General features: G+C 37.5%; 3 protein-coding genes across 5 annotated transcripts; 1 reads left to right on the top strand and 2 right to left on the bottom strand.

Annotated features, from left to right (window-relative positions):
• The first annotated feature begins 2,989 nt into the window (after positions 1-2,989).
• On the top strand, positions 2,990-6,143 carry si:dkeyp-69c1.9. 2 transcript variants are annotated; one of them, XM_042008662.1, is made up of 4 exons: positions 2,990-3,444; positions 4,357-4,452; positions 5,588-5,870; positions 5,951-6,143. In XM_042008662.1, the coding sequence occupies exons 1-4, from the start codon at positions 3,348-3,350 to the stop codon at positions 6,054-6,056; spliced, it is 582 nt and encodes a 193-aa protein (XP_041864596.1). In that variant the 5' UTR covers positions 2,990-3,347; the 3' UTR covers positions 6,057-6,143. The 2 variants fall into 2 exon arrangements, with proteins under 2 accessions (XP_041864596.1, XP_041864595.1); XM_042008661.1 differs by lacking the exon at positions 2,990-3,444 and having other exon boundaries at positions 4,006-4,452.
• An 836-nt stretch (positions 6,144-6,979) lies between these two features.
• snrnp35 (small nuclear ribonucleoprotein 35 (U11/U12)) lies at positions 6,980-8,320 on the bottom strand. The gene has a single exon (XM_042007496.1). The coding sequence runs from the start codon at positions 8,132-8,134 to the stop codon at positions 7,457-7,459; it is 678 nt and encodes a 225-aa protein (XP_041863430.1). The 5' UTR covers positions 8,135-8,320; the 3' UTR covers positions 6,980-7,456.
• Positions 8,321-9,638: 1,318 nt separating this feature from the next.
• On the bottom strand, positions 9,639-13,213 carry bud13 (BUD13 homolog). 2 transcript variants are annotated; one of them, XM_042009331.1, is made up of 10 exons: positions 13,031-13,213; positions 12,798-12,885; positions 12,103-12,187; positions 11,785-12,027; positions 11,191-11,489; positions 11,005-11,113; positions 10,706-10,844; positions 10,413-10,594; positions 10,160-10,244; positions 9,639-10,019 (listed from the first exon to the last, which is right to left on the bottom strand). In XM_042009331.1, exons 1-10 carry the CDS (start codon positions 13,168-13,170, stop codon positions 9,926-9,928), a joined length of 1,464 nt encoding a protein of 487 aa, XP_041865265.1. In that variant the 5' UTR covers positions 13,171-13,213; the 3' UTR covers positions 9,639-9,925. The 2 variants fall into 2 exon arrangements, with proteins under 2 accessions (XP_041865265.1, XP_041865266.1); XM_042009332.1 differs by having other exon boundaries at positions 10,160-10,241; positions 13,031-13,212.
• Between the last annotated feature and the right edge of the window lie 5,322 nt (positions 13,214-18,535).

Raw genomic sequence — 18,535 nt, 5'->3', positions numbered from 1 at the left:
TTTCCTACCTATGGTTCTTACTGTTACTATGGGAACAGTGGGACTCCTGCTGGTGTGATCTGAAATAGGCTAATAATAATAATCATAATAATAACAACAATATTAATAATAATCATAATAATAACAACAACAACAACAACAACAATAATAATAATAATATAATAATTGTATCCTCATGATCCCAATGTCAGCCTCGCGGTTTGGTTTTTCACTGTTACACCAAACATCAAATGTTGGGTCTTTTGCTCTTGTTTACCTGCTTTCATTATGTCCAATAATTTAATTATGGTCACTAATGAACTTCAGTCAGTAAACGCATATGAAGCTCCACTGTTTGAAGTTGAACATAAACCTTAGTTATGAATTAAAAGAGCTTTGAACATTTACAGAATGTTAAGGAGATTTGGGGTATTTATACAGTACAATCTAAATGAATAATGGGCATTAAGGGTTCTAAAAACTGTCCAACTGTATGCCACAAAGTGCTGTTCCCTAAAAAAGGTTAATGTGGACGTTCTGACCTGAAGTTTCAAAACAAAATGTCAGTTTCACTCTCATCTGAAGTGAAAGCTCTCTCAGGAACTGAAGAGTCAATAGCCTATAAAGTTCGGAGAATAATTTTAGCTAGTATGATGAGCTGTAAGGAATGTATGTAAGTTACCATACCACCAGTCCACTTTTAATTCACCATCTACCTACCTACCTACCTACCTACCTACCTACCTACCTACCTACCTACCTACCTACCTAACTAACTAACTAAATAAATAAATAAATAAATAAACAAATAAATATAAAGTTTAAATATCAACTATATATATACTATTTAATATATTAAAAGTTCCTATGAAAAAAATACTGAAGTAAGAGTTAGATTATCTCGAAAATGCCCCAAGGAATAATAGAGACATTAGGTTGAAATATGTGCACAAAAAAGACAATTTGTATATATATATGCTGCTTAGTCCAATTTGGGTCGTGGGTAAGCTGGAGCCTATCCCAGCATTAACAGGTGAAGGGCCGGGTACACCCTGGAGAAGGTCACCTGTCCATCACAGGGCCAACACATAGGGACAAACAACTCTTCACATTCACTCCTAGGGAAAATTTAGAGTCATCAATTAACCTAACATGCATGTCTTTGGACAGTGGGAGGAAGCCGGAGTACCCAGAGAGAACCCAGGCATACAAGGGAAGAACATGCAAACGGCTGTCGGTGATCAGCTGATCGGCTTTTCTCTCTTGTTGCGTTTGTTTATCGTTCAGTTTAGAAGGAGGAAACTAGCGGTTAATGGTTCACACCGTCACATATTTACCCAAAAGTATTGTTTTTGGCAGGGGCTGTGCAAGGGCGAGTCTAGAAAAGTTCTGATGGGGGGCCAGGCAGGAGCACTGACTAGGAAAAGGGGGGCACAATTGAGACTTTTTTTAGGTCTAGATTTGATTAAATATTGAACTGATTATTACAACTAAAGTAATCATCTAATGTAAAAAAGTGAAGAAAAAGCCAATGATTTATTTTATCAACAGTTTATTTTGGGTGATGCTGCTGTAGGACTTTTATCGCTGCTGCACAAACGCTTACACTTCGATGATAAAAGGAAAAACATGTTTTTATACCAATCATCGGTTTTAACAGTTTCCTCATCAATGTTGGCTGTTTAACTTCAGCAAATAAAAAAGTAATCAAGACAAATACACTACAGTTTAAAAGTTTGGGGTCACTTCAATATTGAATCCCATGGCAAAGTGACCCCAAACTTTTGAACGGTAGTATATGTGTTAACATAACAGTTAAAGTTTTTATCAGTTTCCTGCTCTGGATCAGGTGCATGTTAACACAATCAAGTAAGAAAGATCTCAGCAAGGATCTTACAAAATTAATTTTTGTACTTGCCAATCTGGGAAGGGCTGTGTACCATTTCCAAATAATTTGGAGTCTTTTTGGGTACAGTAAGAAAGATTATTCATCATCCAACAGTCAAGTCCAACAAGTGCTCAAAAAACTTCAAAAACTCAAGAGCATGACGAAAATGATTACTTAAGGTTTTTCCTACTAAAGACTGTTCTATAAGCTAATAAATCATGTTGTGTGCTTTTCACAATTTCTGCATTTTGGATAGTTTATGTAAAATTAATGTTAATTAACACAGTTTCATATTTTGTGGACTGTTGTTCATTTGAGGTTATATTTGCTTAACTTTAAGACCTTGAAAGGACCACATATTTCTTTTAATCTAGTAATACTGTCCTTTCCTTTACACATAACTGTGGTTAAACCTTTATTATTAAAATCAATTATTACAAGTCTGAAAAAAACATCTCACTACAGATGACTGTGTGTTACATGAATTTACATTTAACACTGTTTTAAGGTTACCTTTGAAAAGTCTCTGGCTAAAACAGACACTCTAATGTGAAAGAAAGACTGCTGGGATTTTTGCCAGGTGAGGACACACACTGAGAGACACAGCACATTACTGAACATCAGCCAAATGCTCCAAGGAAACAGCTCAACATACATCCATTAAGTGCTTTTCTTTTCTTCTTTTTTTTTCTTTTGACAAAACAGAACTGTGCTTCAGTCCAGTTTCACCTCATTGCACTTGCAAAACTCCATTTGACTTGAGTCATCAGGTGAGACATCTATGTTACCATGGTAACAAGGATCAGCTCAGCACTAGAGAATAAGAATAAGGAAACCCTTTATTAGTCCCTCAGTGGGGAAATTACACTGGTGCAAAGTACAGTAAGCAGTAGAGTTTTCTCAGATGTGTTATTTGTTTTGATATAAGTATAACCAGAACTTCATCAAAATGATCATTCAGCATTAATTTAAACAGAAAATAGTAATAAAATAGGATGTTTACACTGGCTCATATTCTCTTTTAGCCAAGCTGCCCCTGCAGAGTTTTAACTCTTTCATGGTGGTCCTGCTGCTTTATTGTTAAAGCTGGTTACTAGTCTATCTGCCACTCACAGGGGAAGAATGGAGCACCATGACTACTGCAGTCAACAAGCTTTATTTAGCTCTGTGTATTACCTTACACTCAATGCAGAAAAATGCAGACAGTACAGACAAAACACTGCAGACATCTCATGTATTTCCCACATAAAAGGTAAGCGAGAAAGTAAAAACTGTTCTTAGAGCTGTTCTAATGCTGAGCCGCTCAGTGATTGTTTGAAACACAAGAAGTTGGCTCACTTCTCAGGCTTGTGGCAGGCTTTCGTTCTTTCTATTGTTACTAAATGCATATTCAGTTTGTAATATTTCTGTATTTCTTGTACCAGACACTAGACATTTAGAGCATCTGGTAAAGCCAGTGATCCAGGAGCCATCAAACAAAATGTTCTTTGAAAATGCCCACCTGCAACAGCCCCGTTGCTACCATGAATTCTTTCTGCGCAGTCGACCCTACAGGGGGGAGCCGCCAACAGTGGCAGGTAAATCCTAACCTCTCATTTAAAGCCAGCAACAGGTGAAGCTGTTGATGTGCAGTCACCGTTAAATTTAATGGGCTAAATGATTGTGTTATCAGGAAATTTAGGGTGTTAAATACAATGAGCCCGTTTACATGATCATCAAAATCAGATATCTGGGAGTAATCAGTAAAATTTAATAGTCTGATCTGATGTGTTTAAATGCACTTCTAAAATATGGTATTCTAAAAATCTATGTACATGTTACCAGTCTATTATCAGATTTATGTAATCTGAGAACAATAATGCTACATGATAATGTGTTTCAGATAGAACTAGCTGCCTTCAAAGTGAGTCATGTATTAGAACTCTCATGACCTATTCTCATTCTTAGTGACTGAAAAAAACAGACCTGTCCAATAAAATTAAGCTAATGCATGTAAAATAAACAATTACCAAATTCAGAAATAACAACATGTACACTACTGTTCAAAAGTTTGGGGTCCCTTCCCTATTGAATTCAATGGCAAAGTGACCCCAAACTTTTGAACAGTAGTGTAATTATAATTTTTTAACTTGCTTCAGTAACATTTTAATTCAAATACAAAAGTAAACCTTCTTATCACTTAAATCAGTCCTGTGAGAGCAACTGTGTTCAAAGTATGAGCCTAAATGAACCATGACTATAACCACCAACCATAACGACCAGCTAAAATGTTTCTTGAGGTTTCATCTGCTAAAACACAATATTAAATATGCCTGATTGGAAGGATATCAGCATATCTGCTATGACTGAACTCAGATTTTTCCATATCTGTGTTAAACAGAAAACAACTGCTGACAAGGTTTTTAAAAAACAATCGTACAGTGAACTCGTGTTTTTTGAAGCAAGCACTTTTAACGTCCAGTTTTTTATCCTCCTTGTTACATCCCTAGGATTTCTCCTCTACCCAGACACACCTGTAAAGATGGAGACCACATCTCGAGAGGCATTCAGTTTCAGATCTGCCCCACAACGAAACAGAGGCAAAGGTCTGCAGTCTTATCTGAGCCTGGAGATTAAATTAGTCTTATCTTCTTCCCGATAAACTCTGAGTTACATTTCTGAAGACTTGGGGACACTTCAGTGCTAAATATATAGACTAGTTGGTTGAAGTGTTTTGTTTAGTAGAAATATCTGGATTTTGAGAAAATATTTTGGGATGAGATGAGTGAAGTTGTTCATGATTTTTTTTGTTTAATGAATTCAGTGTAAAGCTTTGAGTTACATCTCTGAGGACACATGGTACATTGAAAAGCACTAAAAAAAATTATATTATTAAATGTAGAATATCAGGTAATTAGTAGTACTGTTTGGGAATTACAGCTCTTTAGTTTTTTAAGATAAAGAGTTGAACATATTAATATAAATCAAACACTAATTTAAATATTTTGTGAAGAATCCTGTGCAAGCTATGGCTTCCTGGTATGTGGATATCCCAACAACTGGGGTTCCTCTTTTGTGATTCTTTGTCAGTCCTTTACAGCAGTCTTTGTGACTTTACAGTAAACAAACTGTAAATGGAGCTCATTCATGTTGAGATCATGTAACTAACTTGTCTAAAGGATTTCCCACTTATCTACCTCTAAAAACTTCTGGAGTGCCTTGGCAGAATCCCAGCAGACAAAATATCCCTATACACTTCAGAATTCATCTGAATCCTTTATGTGTTTCACAGAAGATGACGAGTTTTTCCAAACCTTCTCCGTACAATTTCATCTGTTCAAGAATATTTCTAGATTTTTAACATGTTATTGGCAAAATCTCTCAAGTTATGGTTCTATTCTCTCATCATATGAATGGTTTGAACCTCATTGTGAAATGGTCTGTATGTGTTGTTGTGAATTTTTTCCAGACATTACCAGTCTGTGATTAAAATGTTATAACTAAATATTAAAAAAGAAATTACTGAAATAAAAGCAGACTGGGTGATATTTAAAGAAAGTGATTCTCTATGACAAACTGTTTGATAGGATATAAAACTGCAGCAGAAAAAAAAAGCTTTGAGTTAATTAAGGAGTGACTTTCAGAAGTGGAACAGTCTACCTGTTATGTGGTTATTTAATAGGATATTTCATTACTAGTTAATGGAATGAGAACCTTAAATAAGTTATTTTTGTCCTTTAGGAGACCGTACAACCTTGAGCACACAGCAGGAGTCATTCCATCCTCATCCCACATCCTCAAGACAAACAGGAAAAGGAAACAGCAACAGGGCCATACAAACAAAAGGGGATGAGCAAGAAGGCATCGACACACACTCTAAGACACCATCTGCGTACAACAAAGAACATACAACAGAAATGAAGTCTCAGTATCAGAAGGATTTCCCTCCTCCGTCCTCCTGTCGCATGAGGCGAACACCTGCCCTCCCACAGCCCGACAACATCGGCATCAACCCCGCCTTCAGGTGTGTTTATTAACATCATAGTGCCCTGCAGCTACATGTAGAAAGCAGCTCATACAGTATGTGTGTGTTCTGATTCACAGGATCGAGTTTAGCACAGTCCAAAGAGATGCATACCCAGCCCACCCCATCAAGAACACCAGGCATGCTGGCAGGCTGAGAGCAGCTTTATCCACACACCAAATCTGAGCTGGGAGTGTAAATCGGCAAATATATGAGAAGTAAGCTGGTCCAACAAAAAGCTTTTGACAAGGAGGTGATGCCTTCACCTCAGACTCTCTTTTGGCATGTCATTTTAAACATGATTAATAAATAAATATTCAATTGTGATTGTGATTATTACTTAATGAGTGCAAGAAAAAGTAAATACTAAATTCTACAAATAGGAATTATTTATCCTTGATTTATCATAAAATTTTAAACAGATTTGTTTGACATTTACCAGAAAAATGTACTTACTGTCATCAAACTACAGTGATCTTTTGCAATGATCAATGACAGACATATATTCGACATGGAGAGAGAGTAATGGTAGGCTTTTGGGAAGCTAGGCATCAAAAGAGAAATGACACCTTCTCACAAGGGTCTGCAATTATACAGTAAGTGACCTGCAGCAGTGAGATAAAGTGGTTGCTTTAACCACTGCTGTGTATTCCTATTGCACTGTTAATCAAGAGGATCTTTATTAATCCCAACAGTGAAAGAAACAGGAATGAGTCTTACTTGAAAAAAATGTGAGCATAAATGGTGATCTGTCTTTTTTTTTTTACAAAACATTTAAGAATGCAAGGTTATTTAAGAAAATAAAGCTGCTTTAGCTGTTCATCACTTTTAAACACTACTGTTTTGTTGTCAAGATTTCCTTTTTTGCTTTCTAAAACTTTACTGTTTTGCCTTGTTTTATTGTAATCTGTACCTCTTGGCTTCCATACTCATGTATCAATGTCAAAAGAACCCCCATTATGTATTAACATATTTTCCAACAAAGTATAATATTTCAGAAACAATATAGGCAAAAACTTCAAATTTAAATGGAGGTTATATTATTAAAATGCCCATCCAAAAGACTGTAACAAAACAGGAAAGTTTGTAGTCATGGAAAAAGAAGCATGTGATTTACAAGCCCTTTAATGTGCAACAATATGTAATAAAACATTTGATTGCTCTAACAGTCACACAGTCTTTAACGATTGGAAGATTCAATTTGATTTGACATCAACACTGTAACAGACAAAATAATGAAGAGGGGAAATTTTCACAGACAAATGAATATCACTATTTTTTTACTGGCCAGTTTGCACTTCCAGTCATCAAACAAATTAGACTGTCCAAAATAATGCTGGAAATGGCAGCTGAAGATGTAATTGCCATTTAAAATGATCAAAAGAACATTAAATAATGAAAGTGAAAATCTATAGCCTTATTTCCATTGCCCAGGCAAACATAAAATATATCCCCCAGTCTACTAAAGTGTTGCACTTTTGTTCTTAACTATCCACTTTAAAAAAAAAATTAAAGACCACGTGCAAAATTGTTAAAAATGTAAGTCACAGGCTTGTTTAAAAAAGCAATTTTGATCTCGATACATCTCATCTCCTGTCTCGATGCCTCCGGTCTTCCCTCTCTCTGCCACGGTAATCTCTCCTCTCTCGGCTGCCCCACTCAAACTCTCTTTGTCGGTGGCGGTCCTCCCGGTATGTTGCCCCTGCTCTATCCTTGTCCCTACCCCCATCACCGCCCCATTTCTGCGCCGGACCGGACCCGAGGTTAATGGGTTTACGAAAAGGTCTGTCCCTGCCGCCGAAACGAAGCTGTCCAGACTCCTTTTTCCCTCCCAGCCCACCACCGAGACGCCGTGGTACCCATCTCTTCAGGGTTCTCTCCTGTTCGAAATCCACAAACACTTCGTGCTGGTCAACAACAAGTTTGTTTGCGTCCCGGCGGGCCCGGGTCACGGACCGCTCCTCCTTATATTCAATGAATGCATATCCTTTGGAGAAACCAGTGACGACGTCCCGCACCAATCGAAGCCGCTGAATGCCTCCGTATTTGGAGAATACGTTGTGCAATTTATCCTCGGTTGTTTGGGGGTTCAAGCGGGCAACAAACAGTGTGAGCAGTGGGTCTCCAGCAACGCCTTTGTTGGGCTTGTACCGGGCACACATGGCTCTCCATACCGCCCGGTCGTGGGGCTCCACATCTGTGCCGTCGATGCTGCCAGCTTTCAACGGGTCATAAACTTTCGCTATTGGACACCATTCAGCCATTTTAGCCAGAGTGAAGCAACAAATGTCGAGTGGGTTTCAGAAGTTGTTTTCAGTGTCACTTTACATTTGTCAACGGTTAGTTATAAAGTAAATGAAAAACATAAAACATTTCTACCACTGCAAAGTCTTTTTCTATCCGCAAGTTCCGCGTGTATCGACAAAAACATTCCGTAAAGAAACAAGCTCATCTCTGTCTTATAAGGGTTCCTATCTCTGTGGACGTTCCGTGGACTTTAATGGAGTACTTTTCCTAGTTTGCATTTGCTTTAAGTGTATGAGATGTCCTTTGTGCGTGTAGTACAAAAATGCAAATATGAATAAAGGGTTTTAATGAATGTTAGGTTAATTGATCACACTAAATTCTCTCTAAGAGTGAGTGTGAGCATGAAAGGTTGTCTGTCTGTTGGCTCTACGATGGACCGGCGATCTGTCCAGGGTGCGTCCCGCCTCTCGCCTATTTGCTGGGATACTCTCCAGCTTTCCTGAATTGGATTAAGCGGTACAGAAAATGGTTGGATGGGTTTTATTGACATCATTGCATTTTCTTTATATATCCCACTTTTACTAAACCAGGTAGTCCCTTGAAATATAAAATCTCTACTCCATGAGATCTCAACCAGGTAGGTAGAGAAGTGCTCAAAAATCCAGAAAAAGGCTGGAATACATATACCTAAAATATTAAAGAGATGAAAAATTCTATAATGCAAGCCAAAGCAAATAGTTTAAAAACACAGCTATATGTTGAGTTCTCTGTAAAAACTCCTAATAATTTACAAATACATAAGTATAAGTAGTGATATAAAGTTCAAGTATGAAAGCAGCAGTAGTGGGTTGGTTACGCTGACAAGAAAAAAAGATTTAAAAAAAAAAAAAAAAAAAAAAAAAAAAAAAAAAGCATCAGCCCTGGAAAAAGTTTCCTTAACAAATCAGTTTTAGTTTTTTAGTTATATAAGCTTTAATTACTCGTGAGTTTTTTTCATTACAAAACTGTAACTGTCATGTCTAATGTGTTTTTATTGACATTGTATAGGGTCAACAACCCCCCCTTTTTCCCTCCAAAAGTGTGCACATCTTGGCTTAACATAAACAGCTAAATCAAAGTGTGTAAATGAAAGATGAGGAAATGGTTTAGCTCAGGTTAGTTAAATTACCATTCATTGATAGTCGTGTCTCCTGCTGAACCCAGACTGAGTTCAATACTTACTCTGTAGCTTCCATCAACTCAATGTTGTGTCTCCATTGACACTAGTAGTAAGTCTGACCAGTAATCCAGTATGCATCTTACCATGGTCTTTGCAATGCACAATACAGAGAAATGGAACCACTTTCCCATATTCCAACCCTACTATTGTATTAAAAATACAAAATATATAACTAATAAATGAGAACTCCCATAACAGTCCACATTTAGTTTAAGCTCAATAACATGAATGACTGAGTGTGAACCCTTATCCTGTAATTTCCAGAGTCCTCCGAGTTAGATAAACAATCTTGGCACAAAATGTTACAAAACATTATTTAATAAAACAGTGAAATACACATTTGCTTGGGCTCCACACTGTCTCTGTTATAACAAAAATCATTAAAATGCTGTCACATTTCTACTATTTACAGTTTCATATGTTGTCTATCGTACAATATCAAACTGTTTTTAAAGATTAACAAAAACATCAGTCTAATTTCAAAATATAAACTCTGTTGGGTGGGTGTGTTTCATCTACAACTTTTCTAACAGCAAAGAAAATGTAGACGACAAGCAGTCTGTTCCTGATTCATCAGTTTCCAGAGCCTCTACATGTCCTCCACGCTCCATTTATATGCTGCCTCCTGGACGGCTTTCTTATCAGCTATCCGCATATATCGCTTCTGTTCAAATCCATTTGACCTGTGAGACACAAATGAAATACCATTGGTAAATCTGCACTAACATCTGAAACTACATCTTTAATTTGATGCATCACAGCACTCAGGGAGGCTCAATTCAGCGAAGGAGCCAAAACTCCGTAAAATGATTATAAACTGTACCTGTCGACTCCATCCCAGCGATAACCTGGTTGAAGATTGAATCTATTTGGAGGTGGTGCAGGGCCGTTATATCGAGGTTTATCTGCTAATAAAAACACACTTTAAAATGTATACTTTAAGGAACAATTACTTTGCAATTCATGGACAAAGAGTATCCAAGAGAATCCAAATCCCTTCTTTTACTGACCCCCCTTAGATTTGCCTGTTTAAGTAACTATAAATACAATAAAACATTTAGATTGATGTTTAAAACCTTGTGCTTTTGTGTTGCGGTCCTTTTTTCGCCTGAGCATCGCAGCCATGGGATCCCCTTCCCTCTCTTGCTCTCTCAACATACGGTCAAGATCTTCGTCGTCGTAGTGACGTGCCAACGGCTTCTGGGCTTCATGCATCGCATCCTCAAGTTTCTGCTGCTGCATCTGGCTTTGTGCCAATCTACACACACACATTTTGATATTTAATGGAGCATATAACACATTTCAACTCTCATGTCTACAAAAAAGTCCCACATCAAACTTTTCAGATGTGTCATGGTTTTGCAATTACCCTTTCCCCCACTGGGCATATTTCTCATCTTTTGCTGCCTTTTCTCCAGCTTTCCTCTTCTGTTCTTCCCTCTCTGAATCCAAATCCCTCCTTTTACCGCTTTTGTCTCGGAACACCGTCTGAGCATTGCGAGAGTCATCTATTCAAAACAGAAAAGTCGTGGGGAAAAAAAAAAAAAAAAAATCCCTTAGATTAGAGAAATTTATAATCCAAATTCAACATTAGACAGTAAGATATCAAGAGATGCTAAGCCTAGTGTGTTATACAACCTACTGTAGAAAGGAAAAAACTGAGCTAACCTTCTAGTGGTTGATTTTTTTTTTCTCTTCGGCGGTTTTCCTCTTGCTCTTTTCTTAAAACTTCGACAGAAACCAGACCTGCTCTTCCACCAGAAAGCATCCTCTTGTCCTGAAAACAACAAAACACTTTGAAATTTCTGGTGAAACAGATTATCTTGAATCTCTCAAATTATGCAGTTTATTCACCTGTGAATGACCAGGTCTACGAGGTGGCGATAAATCTCCATCTGAATCCTTTTTAACATGCGGCCGCCTCCTGGGTGGAGACTGGTCAGAATCAGAACCTCGTCTTGTTTTTGAATGCCTCCTGGGAGGAGATTGGTCTGAGTCTGATGCTTCCCGGGTTAAGGGCTTTTTCCGTGGGGGTGACTGATCGGAATCGGAATCATGTCTATTTTGACCCCTCTTAGCCAGAGGTGACCGATTCGGGGAAGTTTTTTTACTAGACAGTGACGAGCCGGGCTTCCTTCTGGCAGGAGATGAATCTGAAACCCAAATAGTTAAATGTCAACTATTTGGTCAAAAGTCTTTTTAGTACGCAAACAGAAAGTCTTTCTATGATATGTGGAAAAAGATTTAGACAATTCTATTTTAGAGTGACATCTCATTATCTTATCAAGCCTTTTTTTAAAATTTTTGTTTGGAATGCTGGAGTATTTCTGGTTAGTGTTGAGTAGTTTTGAATTGTATTGATAACACCTTGTATTATCTTTAGGGAATTAGATTATGACTTGAAAAACAAAAACAGACAAACAAACAACCAACCCTCTTACTACTCACCTTTACTACGCACCTTCCCTGGCTTCCCTGAATGTTGCCTCGAAGGTGACAAATCTGGCGAGTCATGGCGGCTTCTCCTTGGAGGAGATATGTCTGGCGAGTCGTGGCGTTTTTTTCTGACTGGAGAATTGTGCCCAATTCCTTTTGATGAAGCCTCTGGTGAGTCATGGTGCATTCTGCTTGATGCCAGAAGTTCCATATGCTCGCTTCCTTTTTCATCATCTTTGTCTATATCATCATCCGCTGCAGCAAAGGACACATAAAGTAAATAACAATCTTGTATGACAGCAGAACAAATGATCTTTCTTTCACAATTACCTCCAACTACTTTCCATCTGTTGCTGGTCCTAAAGGTTTCCATCTGTTTTACTTCCTCTGGTCGATCATCAATGATCTCAGCAATCTAAGTAAGAAATAAATTTAAAAGAGAATTAAGTTATTATCAATGAATCAATCCCTTTATTTGTCCCCAATGGGGCAATTGTTGTACAATAGTGGGAGCAACGGCACACATTAATCAATCAAATCACATATACATTATAGAATAAAAAGTAACAGCTATCTTCTTCTCCTGGAGTTTAAAAGAAACAGTCAGCACCTATTCTGACTGATGTATCCTAGATGGATCGATCAGTCACCGAGCTGCTTATGTGCTGGGGGTTTAGGAGGGGCCTACAAAATGAATTTATGTGATGACGTATCTAGGATTTGACAAGGATGGAAAATAATCCCAGGTAGATAAATTTAGCTTTTCAACAGGCAGGATTTGTCCTTTGGATTCTATAAACTTAGGTCGAACACGTTTTTTTGTTGGGATATCACTACAGGTTTAGAAAACTATCACATGAAAAGTCAGTAAACAACGCAAAGAATCCTAGGTGAAAACCTGGGTATTTATAACCGAAGCTGATGGCACTGTTTAATCTGTGCGTAACGAAGTCAACGGGCTGATCGAGATGACTGAATGAATTGACTTAGGTTAGCATGCAAGCTAACGTTTTGAAGGTGCTTACCACAGGAGCCTCTTCTTCATCTTCTTCAACTTCTGCCGGTTCGTTGACCATTTGTCTCCAGTCTATGTCATCGTCTACTATTTTAAGTCTTGAATTGGGAAGGATATTTAAAGTTAAATAACAGTCAAACACAATGAGGAACGTTAAACATCAAGAGACCGTAACTAGCTTAACAGTTAGCACATACACCATCGACCTGGGGCAGCATAAATAAAACGTTCTCATCCAATTACCCTCTTTCAGGAACCTTGGGTCGTTTCTTTTTTATCTTCACTTTAGATTTTTTTGAGCCTTCGTCAGCTGATAAATAACGTTTTAGGTACTCAGCTTTAGTAAGCTCCGCTACTTTACTGCTACTAGTGGAAGCAGCCATCTTCGTGTGTTGTCTAAAACTACGGAAGACGCCGAGGGTCAAGAATGGCAGTTCAAACAGACACCAAATAACTCGACCTGTATGTTAGTCTCTGCATCTTTTGAACCACCAGTTTAGTGTGAAACATATCTGGATCCCCGAAATCTGATTGTAGAATTAAGAATGTCATACAAGCTGTTAAACATAATGAATAATGGACAACATTTCATACAATTTGCCTAAACCGCTAATAAATGAGAGCAGGCTATCTTCCAACAGAGGCTTCTTCATTTGTAAGGACAAATGTAGAAGGAATTCCTGCCCATTGCAGCAAGATTTCATAACAAGTCTCTGCACCTGTCCTGGACTGTGGACTCTTTTAGAATGAAATTCAGTCTACCCGATTTTTTTTTCCAGTTATTAAATGATTTTTAACTTATATTCATTATCCTTCAAAGGCACTCTCTACATCTTGATGAAGACTTTTCTATTTACAACCATTTTAAACCTACATTATGCACCATGTTGACTGTGAATGCCTAACATGACTGAATCACTTTAATAGTTATTTACTGCCACTACTCTTGCCTGTGCATCTTTAATCCAGGTAAAACTTCACTTTTGTGTAATGTTCAAATGGTTAAAAGCACCTCAGTTTTGTTTATGTACTGTTACTGACTAAGCTTATAAAAATTAATCTACTTCCAATCCATGGTAAGAATCAGCTGATGTTCAAATGATATAAAATCATTTCAGATGATTATGATCAAATGATGTTATAGTTAAATCAAGTGTTAATTTTTTTCTAGGGATGCATTGATATGAAAATGTTTGCTGATACAGATTTTAATATATGATATAAATAATAGATGATCAAATTCTGCATGAAAGTTAACATTAGCAACACATTTTTTTTTTCCAATTTGGTCAGCTCCATTTGGCTGAGAACATACCAGCTATCTTTTAGCAGCAAGAATCAGTTAGTTAATTTATTTCCTTTACATTTTTAAATGGCCAAATAAAGACTTCAGATAAAATAAAAACAAAATTTTTTCCCCCATTTTTTGTGCCTTAAAGGGTTATGCTGCTCCTTTAATGTTTTTTTCCCAGTAAGATTTTCTCTCTCATAAACAGGACCCTGTTTATTAGAAAGAGACTTTCTGATTTCTGCGTAAAAATATTTTAGCTAGCTCTAGAGTCTATATGTAAAACAAATGGCTGATGTTTGAAAGTGATTGTTGTTGCTGTAGGCCACATAGTTTTCTGGAGTAACATAGGTGACTAATTGACATATTAAACTAACTAACTAACTAACTAACTAACTAAAATATTTTAATCTAAGGCCATTGCTGGTCAGGAAATGTTCATTAATTTGCTCCTCCTACATTATATAATCAGTGCTCATTGTCTCTTCAACATTATATACAGAGCACATCAATGGCTGACTTCACATTTATTAAAATAACACAAGCTGTATGTTTCTCAAAATTATATTTTATTTAGTGCATTCATTCACATAAAGTGCTTGCATTTCTGACACAAAAGGCCTCTAAATATTCATGTAATCATCCATGTAAATACTTTAAAACTGTCAGCATTTTCAGAAGGGAAAAACAAGATGGTGAGTGAAAGCAGCAAGAGATTCTGTCAATGTTAATGGATGTAGATAGAAGCAGAAGAGTGCTTAGATGTGTACAAGCTTAAGTGTTTCTGTTTCAATAGTTTATTATTTTGTAGCACTGTGAGTAATAGAGGAAGAGGAGCAAACAACCAATCCAGGACCAGGAAGTCTTCAGAAACATGCTCACAGCCGAGCACGGCAAAAGGTGATCTACACAGGAAGAAAAGCAGGGACACAAACATTGTAAAACCTCTTGGGATTGTCTTCCATTAATCATTCACATCCCTACTATCTCACCTACCTTTCTCCACATTGACACTTCCAACGACCCCAGATATTTTACACATGTACGTGGTGTTATGCGGGAGTGTGTCTTTGAAGCCAGAAAGAGTCATTCTGTAGCCGTGAGGCTCCAGCTCCACTACTTCACTTTTGTCTCTGAACTGCACCTCTGCTGATGAACCAGACACGTTGGTGTTAATGAGTGCCTCTTTGGTTCCGGAGGACCAAGAAAACTCATAGCTGGCTATTTTGTTGGGCCTAGGCTCGATCAGACAGTCCACTCTCAGGTCGTCGTCATCCTCAACACAGACTGATATAAGCTCAGATTGTACTGGGATCAGCAGTACTGAGGTGAGACACAGAGGGCATATTATGTGAGAGGACATGTCTGCAGATATATTTGACTTCAAACTTTATTCTGTGTTGCCTTCTTACCTCCCAGCACTCCACATACAAACAGAGACTTGAACATGATGGAGAAGTGCCCATCCAACTATGAGACAAATAAGAGAGAAAAAAATGTATGTTGGGTAATTTTAGGATGAACTCATGCAGGCATTTACAGCACAGACAAACAAAATGGTGCAAAACGATTCTAAAGGATAACAAAACAGCAATAACAAATGAAAAATTTTAAGATGCTTCCATCAAAACTGCTCTTCATGTAGGCAAGGCAAGTTTATTTGTGTAGCACAAATCCACAACAGAGTGATTCAAAGTGCTTTACAGAGACATTGAAACGTCAGAAAATAATAAGCATAATTTAAAATCAAAAGCAAAAGATAAAGGAAAAATACTCTTTATTCAGGACGTGACCCACATGTGGACAAAAACAATGGCTCGACACGACGGAACGCTGCCACTCCCATTTGACCGGACCATTCTCTTGACACAGTATGGTGTCCAAAACCAAATATTACAGTCCTCATGTTAAGTTCACACCGATGCTTACCCATCTATCTAGACATATGCACTCTCTTCTTCATGTCCTTGTAGCTAGATGTTCTAGCCTGTTCCATATCATCTGGATGTGACATTACTCCTTGTATTTGCTGTCCATGCTACAACTAAACACCTCTAAGGAGTCCTACCTTCCCTCACGGCTGAATGACCCAGCAGCTCCTTCCTGCGTGGTCTGCTCCGGTTGAGGGGGTAAGCAGCAGCTGGTAGTCGTCTCAGCGTGCAACGCTGCAGAGTATCTCCCTTCTTTGACAGGGCAGGAGCAATACAGAGGGATGGAGAGAGAGTGGGAGGGATGAAGGTGGACCAGAGAGTGCTGATTCGTCATCTACACTGCAGTGCCTGACAGAGGACATGAGCTAGGAAGGGTATTTGTGTGAGCTGAGGCAAAACTTGGTCATCGGTTTTATCATCAGGATGTTATCATCCTGTCTCATTCCTCCTTTGTCCCCTTACTTTTGTCTCATTTCCTGAGTCCTCCTGTCCTGATTTGCCCTTCATGTCTCAGTTGGTGAATTTCCTTCTGATTTCTATTTGCTCTTCTAATTGACTCCCAAAGAGACAGTTTGATCTGTGCAAAGAGCAAATATCTGTCCTCATGGATATGCTGTCATACAATGACTTAGCTTAAATTATATCAAGAGAATAAAGATAAATATTATTACTGCTGATAGTTTTGTCTGATGGTCTGGAGAATAAAATACATTTAGCAATATGAGCCGATCAAATTGCACAAGATGAATTTGTGCACTAAGATTTATAATTTTTTTTTATTAAAACAGCATATAATTAATAAATGAATGGTACTATTTCATATAACAAACAAGGTACAAAATCAAGCTAATTCACATTCGTAGAGCCTAATAAACAGATAATCTACTGATCAGTTATTAGTTACTATATCTAAGCTAAAAGTATGTGTTCTTGAAAAGGAACTGAAAATTGTGTATGTTTTTAAATTTAATTAGTGATGCAAAAGACTTTGGTCAGGTGTGGCAAAAAAGTAAAAAATGAAGTATTATGTAGCTCAGCAAGAAAAGTTTGAAACCAGAAACAAATATAGAGAGAATTCCTACATGTAAAAAGAGCAAAAAAATGGAAAAAAAAAAAAATCTAAAAACACAAAGAAGTAGAAAAAGAATAATCCATACAAAACACCCTCTGTATATAATGTTTCCAAAAGTGCTAGGAAAACAAATGACCATTTACATAGCACTCACAAGAGCTCTGATTTGATCCAAGTCTTGTGAGTCATCATAAAATATGTAGTTTTCTCAAGCTGCCTTAAGGAGGATTTGAAGGGAAAACAATATTTATTGCTTTCCTATGCTGATGATTAAAAAGCTCAAAGCTTAAAAATATTTTTCTTTTCTGCTTTGTCAAGTGACAAAGCAGAAATCCAACCTCCTGTTCACACAGTATCGCTGCATTCCATCCCCTGGTAAATTTGTGACCTAATAGAAATTTCTAGCACTGTCATGCTAAAAACAACCCAACATCAGCTCACCGCCGCCCCCCAATGGCCAATAAGAGGAATTTCACAAATTGAGCTGGATACAGCCACTAGAGGACGTGTAATAGTTTGCTGCCTATTTATAAAAAATAGCGTGAACTTCTGTTGTGAATTCACATACACTATTAAAAACCCTTTCTCATGAGAGAAAGGTTAAAAATAAAGTGTGAAAATAGTTTTAAAGGAAGTTGTGAAAATCAACTGCATCTGACATCCATTATGAAGGTTTTCTCTTGCTTTCAAATGAATAGCGTATGGATCTTTTACAAAAAACTGAATAAATAAATAAATAAATAATAAATTAATGGAATGCTGTTCAGAGATGAGATGCCATGCAGCATTTCCAACTTACCCTACTACTAATTTTTAATTTCCTTACCTCCTTTCATGATTGTAAAGGACTGCTTAATTTCCAGCATGTGTTATGCAGAGGATGAAAAGCATCTGGACTGGCAGAGTACTATCTGAAAAGAGGGCTTTCGCACAGACACCATCAGGTGGTGAGGGCAACCTGGGTGATGTCAGGTCCGTCAGGTTGGTCGTGTCTATGAATAACAGCTGATGAATGACACGTTACAGCGGTCAGATGACGCTTCTGAGGCAGAGTGTAGCCGAAATAGTCTAAGAAAGAATTTAAAGAATCGTTTTCGAGCCAGAAGATCTTCAAGAGAAGCCAGCATCACGTATATTATGATTTTTTAAATACAAATAGCCTTGTTAGCTGTAAATAATTCATAGAAAATGAATGTAAATTGGATTTTATTAAATGGCCAATACATCGCATCAATCTCACTTTACAGTCTAAACACAAGCAGCCAAAAAAGCAAGATGCCTGATACCGTTTCTGATACAGCAAACCTCTTTGTCTGCACTTGTAATTATTCATTTAAAGCACCATGTTACAACTTCCTCTGTTAACGTGGACATATGAGGTGTATGTACGCGTTATGAGGACTTGATGCTCAGAGGGACAGATGCAAACCAGACACACCTAAAGAAAATAAGCAAAA

This window comes from Melanotaenia boesemani, chromosome 15, assembly GCF_017639745.1.
Source record: "Melanotaenia boesemani isolate fMelBoe1 chromosome 15, fMelBoe1.pri, whole genome shotgun sequence".
Classification (NCBI taxonomy): domain Eukaryota; kingdom Metazoa; phylum Chordata; class Actinopteri; order Atheriniformes; family Melanotaeniidae; genus Melanotaenia; species Melanotaenia boesemani.
Note: the sequence above shows the minus strand (reverse complement) of the source record. Positions and strands in the feature narration are given on the sequence as shown.

What these genes read in the sequence shown, in the direction of transcription:
- snrnp35 (XM_042007496.1), bottom strand. Translation starts at nt 8,134, where the DNA reads ATGGCTGAATGGTGTCCAATAGCGAAAGTTTATGACCCGTTGAAAGCT.
- bud13 (XM_042009331.1), bottom strand. Translation starts at nt 13,170, where the DNA reads ATGGCTGCTTCCACTAGTAGCAGTAAAGTAGCGGAGCTTACTAAAGCT. An exon ending in CCCAAGGTTCCTGAAAGAGG is followed by an intron (nt 12,886 to 13,030) that starts GTAATTGGATGA and finishes TCCCAATTCAAG; the next exon opens with ACTTAAAATAGTAGACGATG. An exon ending in AGGGAAGGTGCGTAGTAAAG is followed by an intron (nt 11,490 to 11,784) that starts GTGAGTAGTAAG and finishes TTTGGGTTTCAG; the next exon opens with ATTCATCTCCTGCCAGAAGG.
- si:dkeyp-69c1.9 (XM_042008661.1), top strand. Translation starts at nt 4,176, where the DNA reads ATGCCTGATTGGAAGGATATCAGCATATCTGCTATGACTGAACTCAGA. An exon ending in ACAACGAAACAGAGGCAAAG is followed by an intron (nt 4,453 to 5,587) that starts GTCTGCAGTCTT and finishes TTTGTCCTTTAG; the next exon opens with GAGACCGTACAACCTTGAGC. An exon ending in GGCATCAACCCCGCCTTCAG is followed by an intron (nt 5,871 to 5,950) that starts GTGTGTTTATTA and finishes TCTGATTCACAG; the next exon opens with GATCGAGTTTAGCACAGTCC.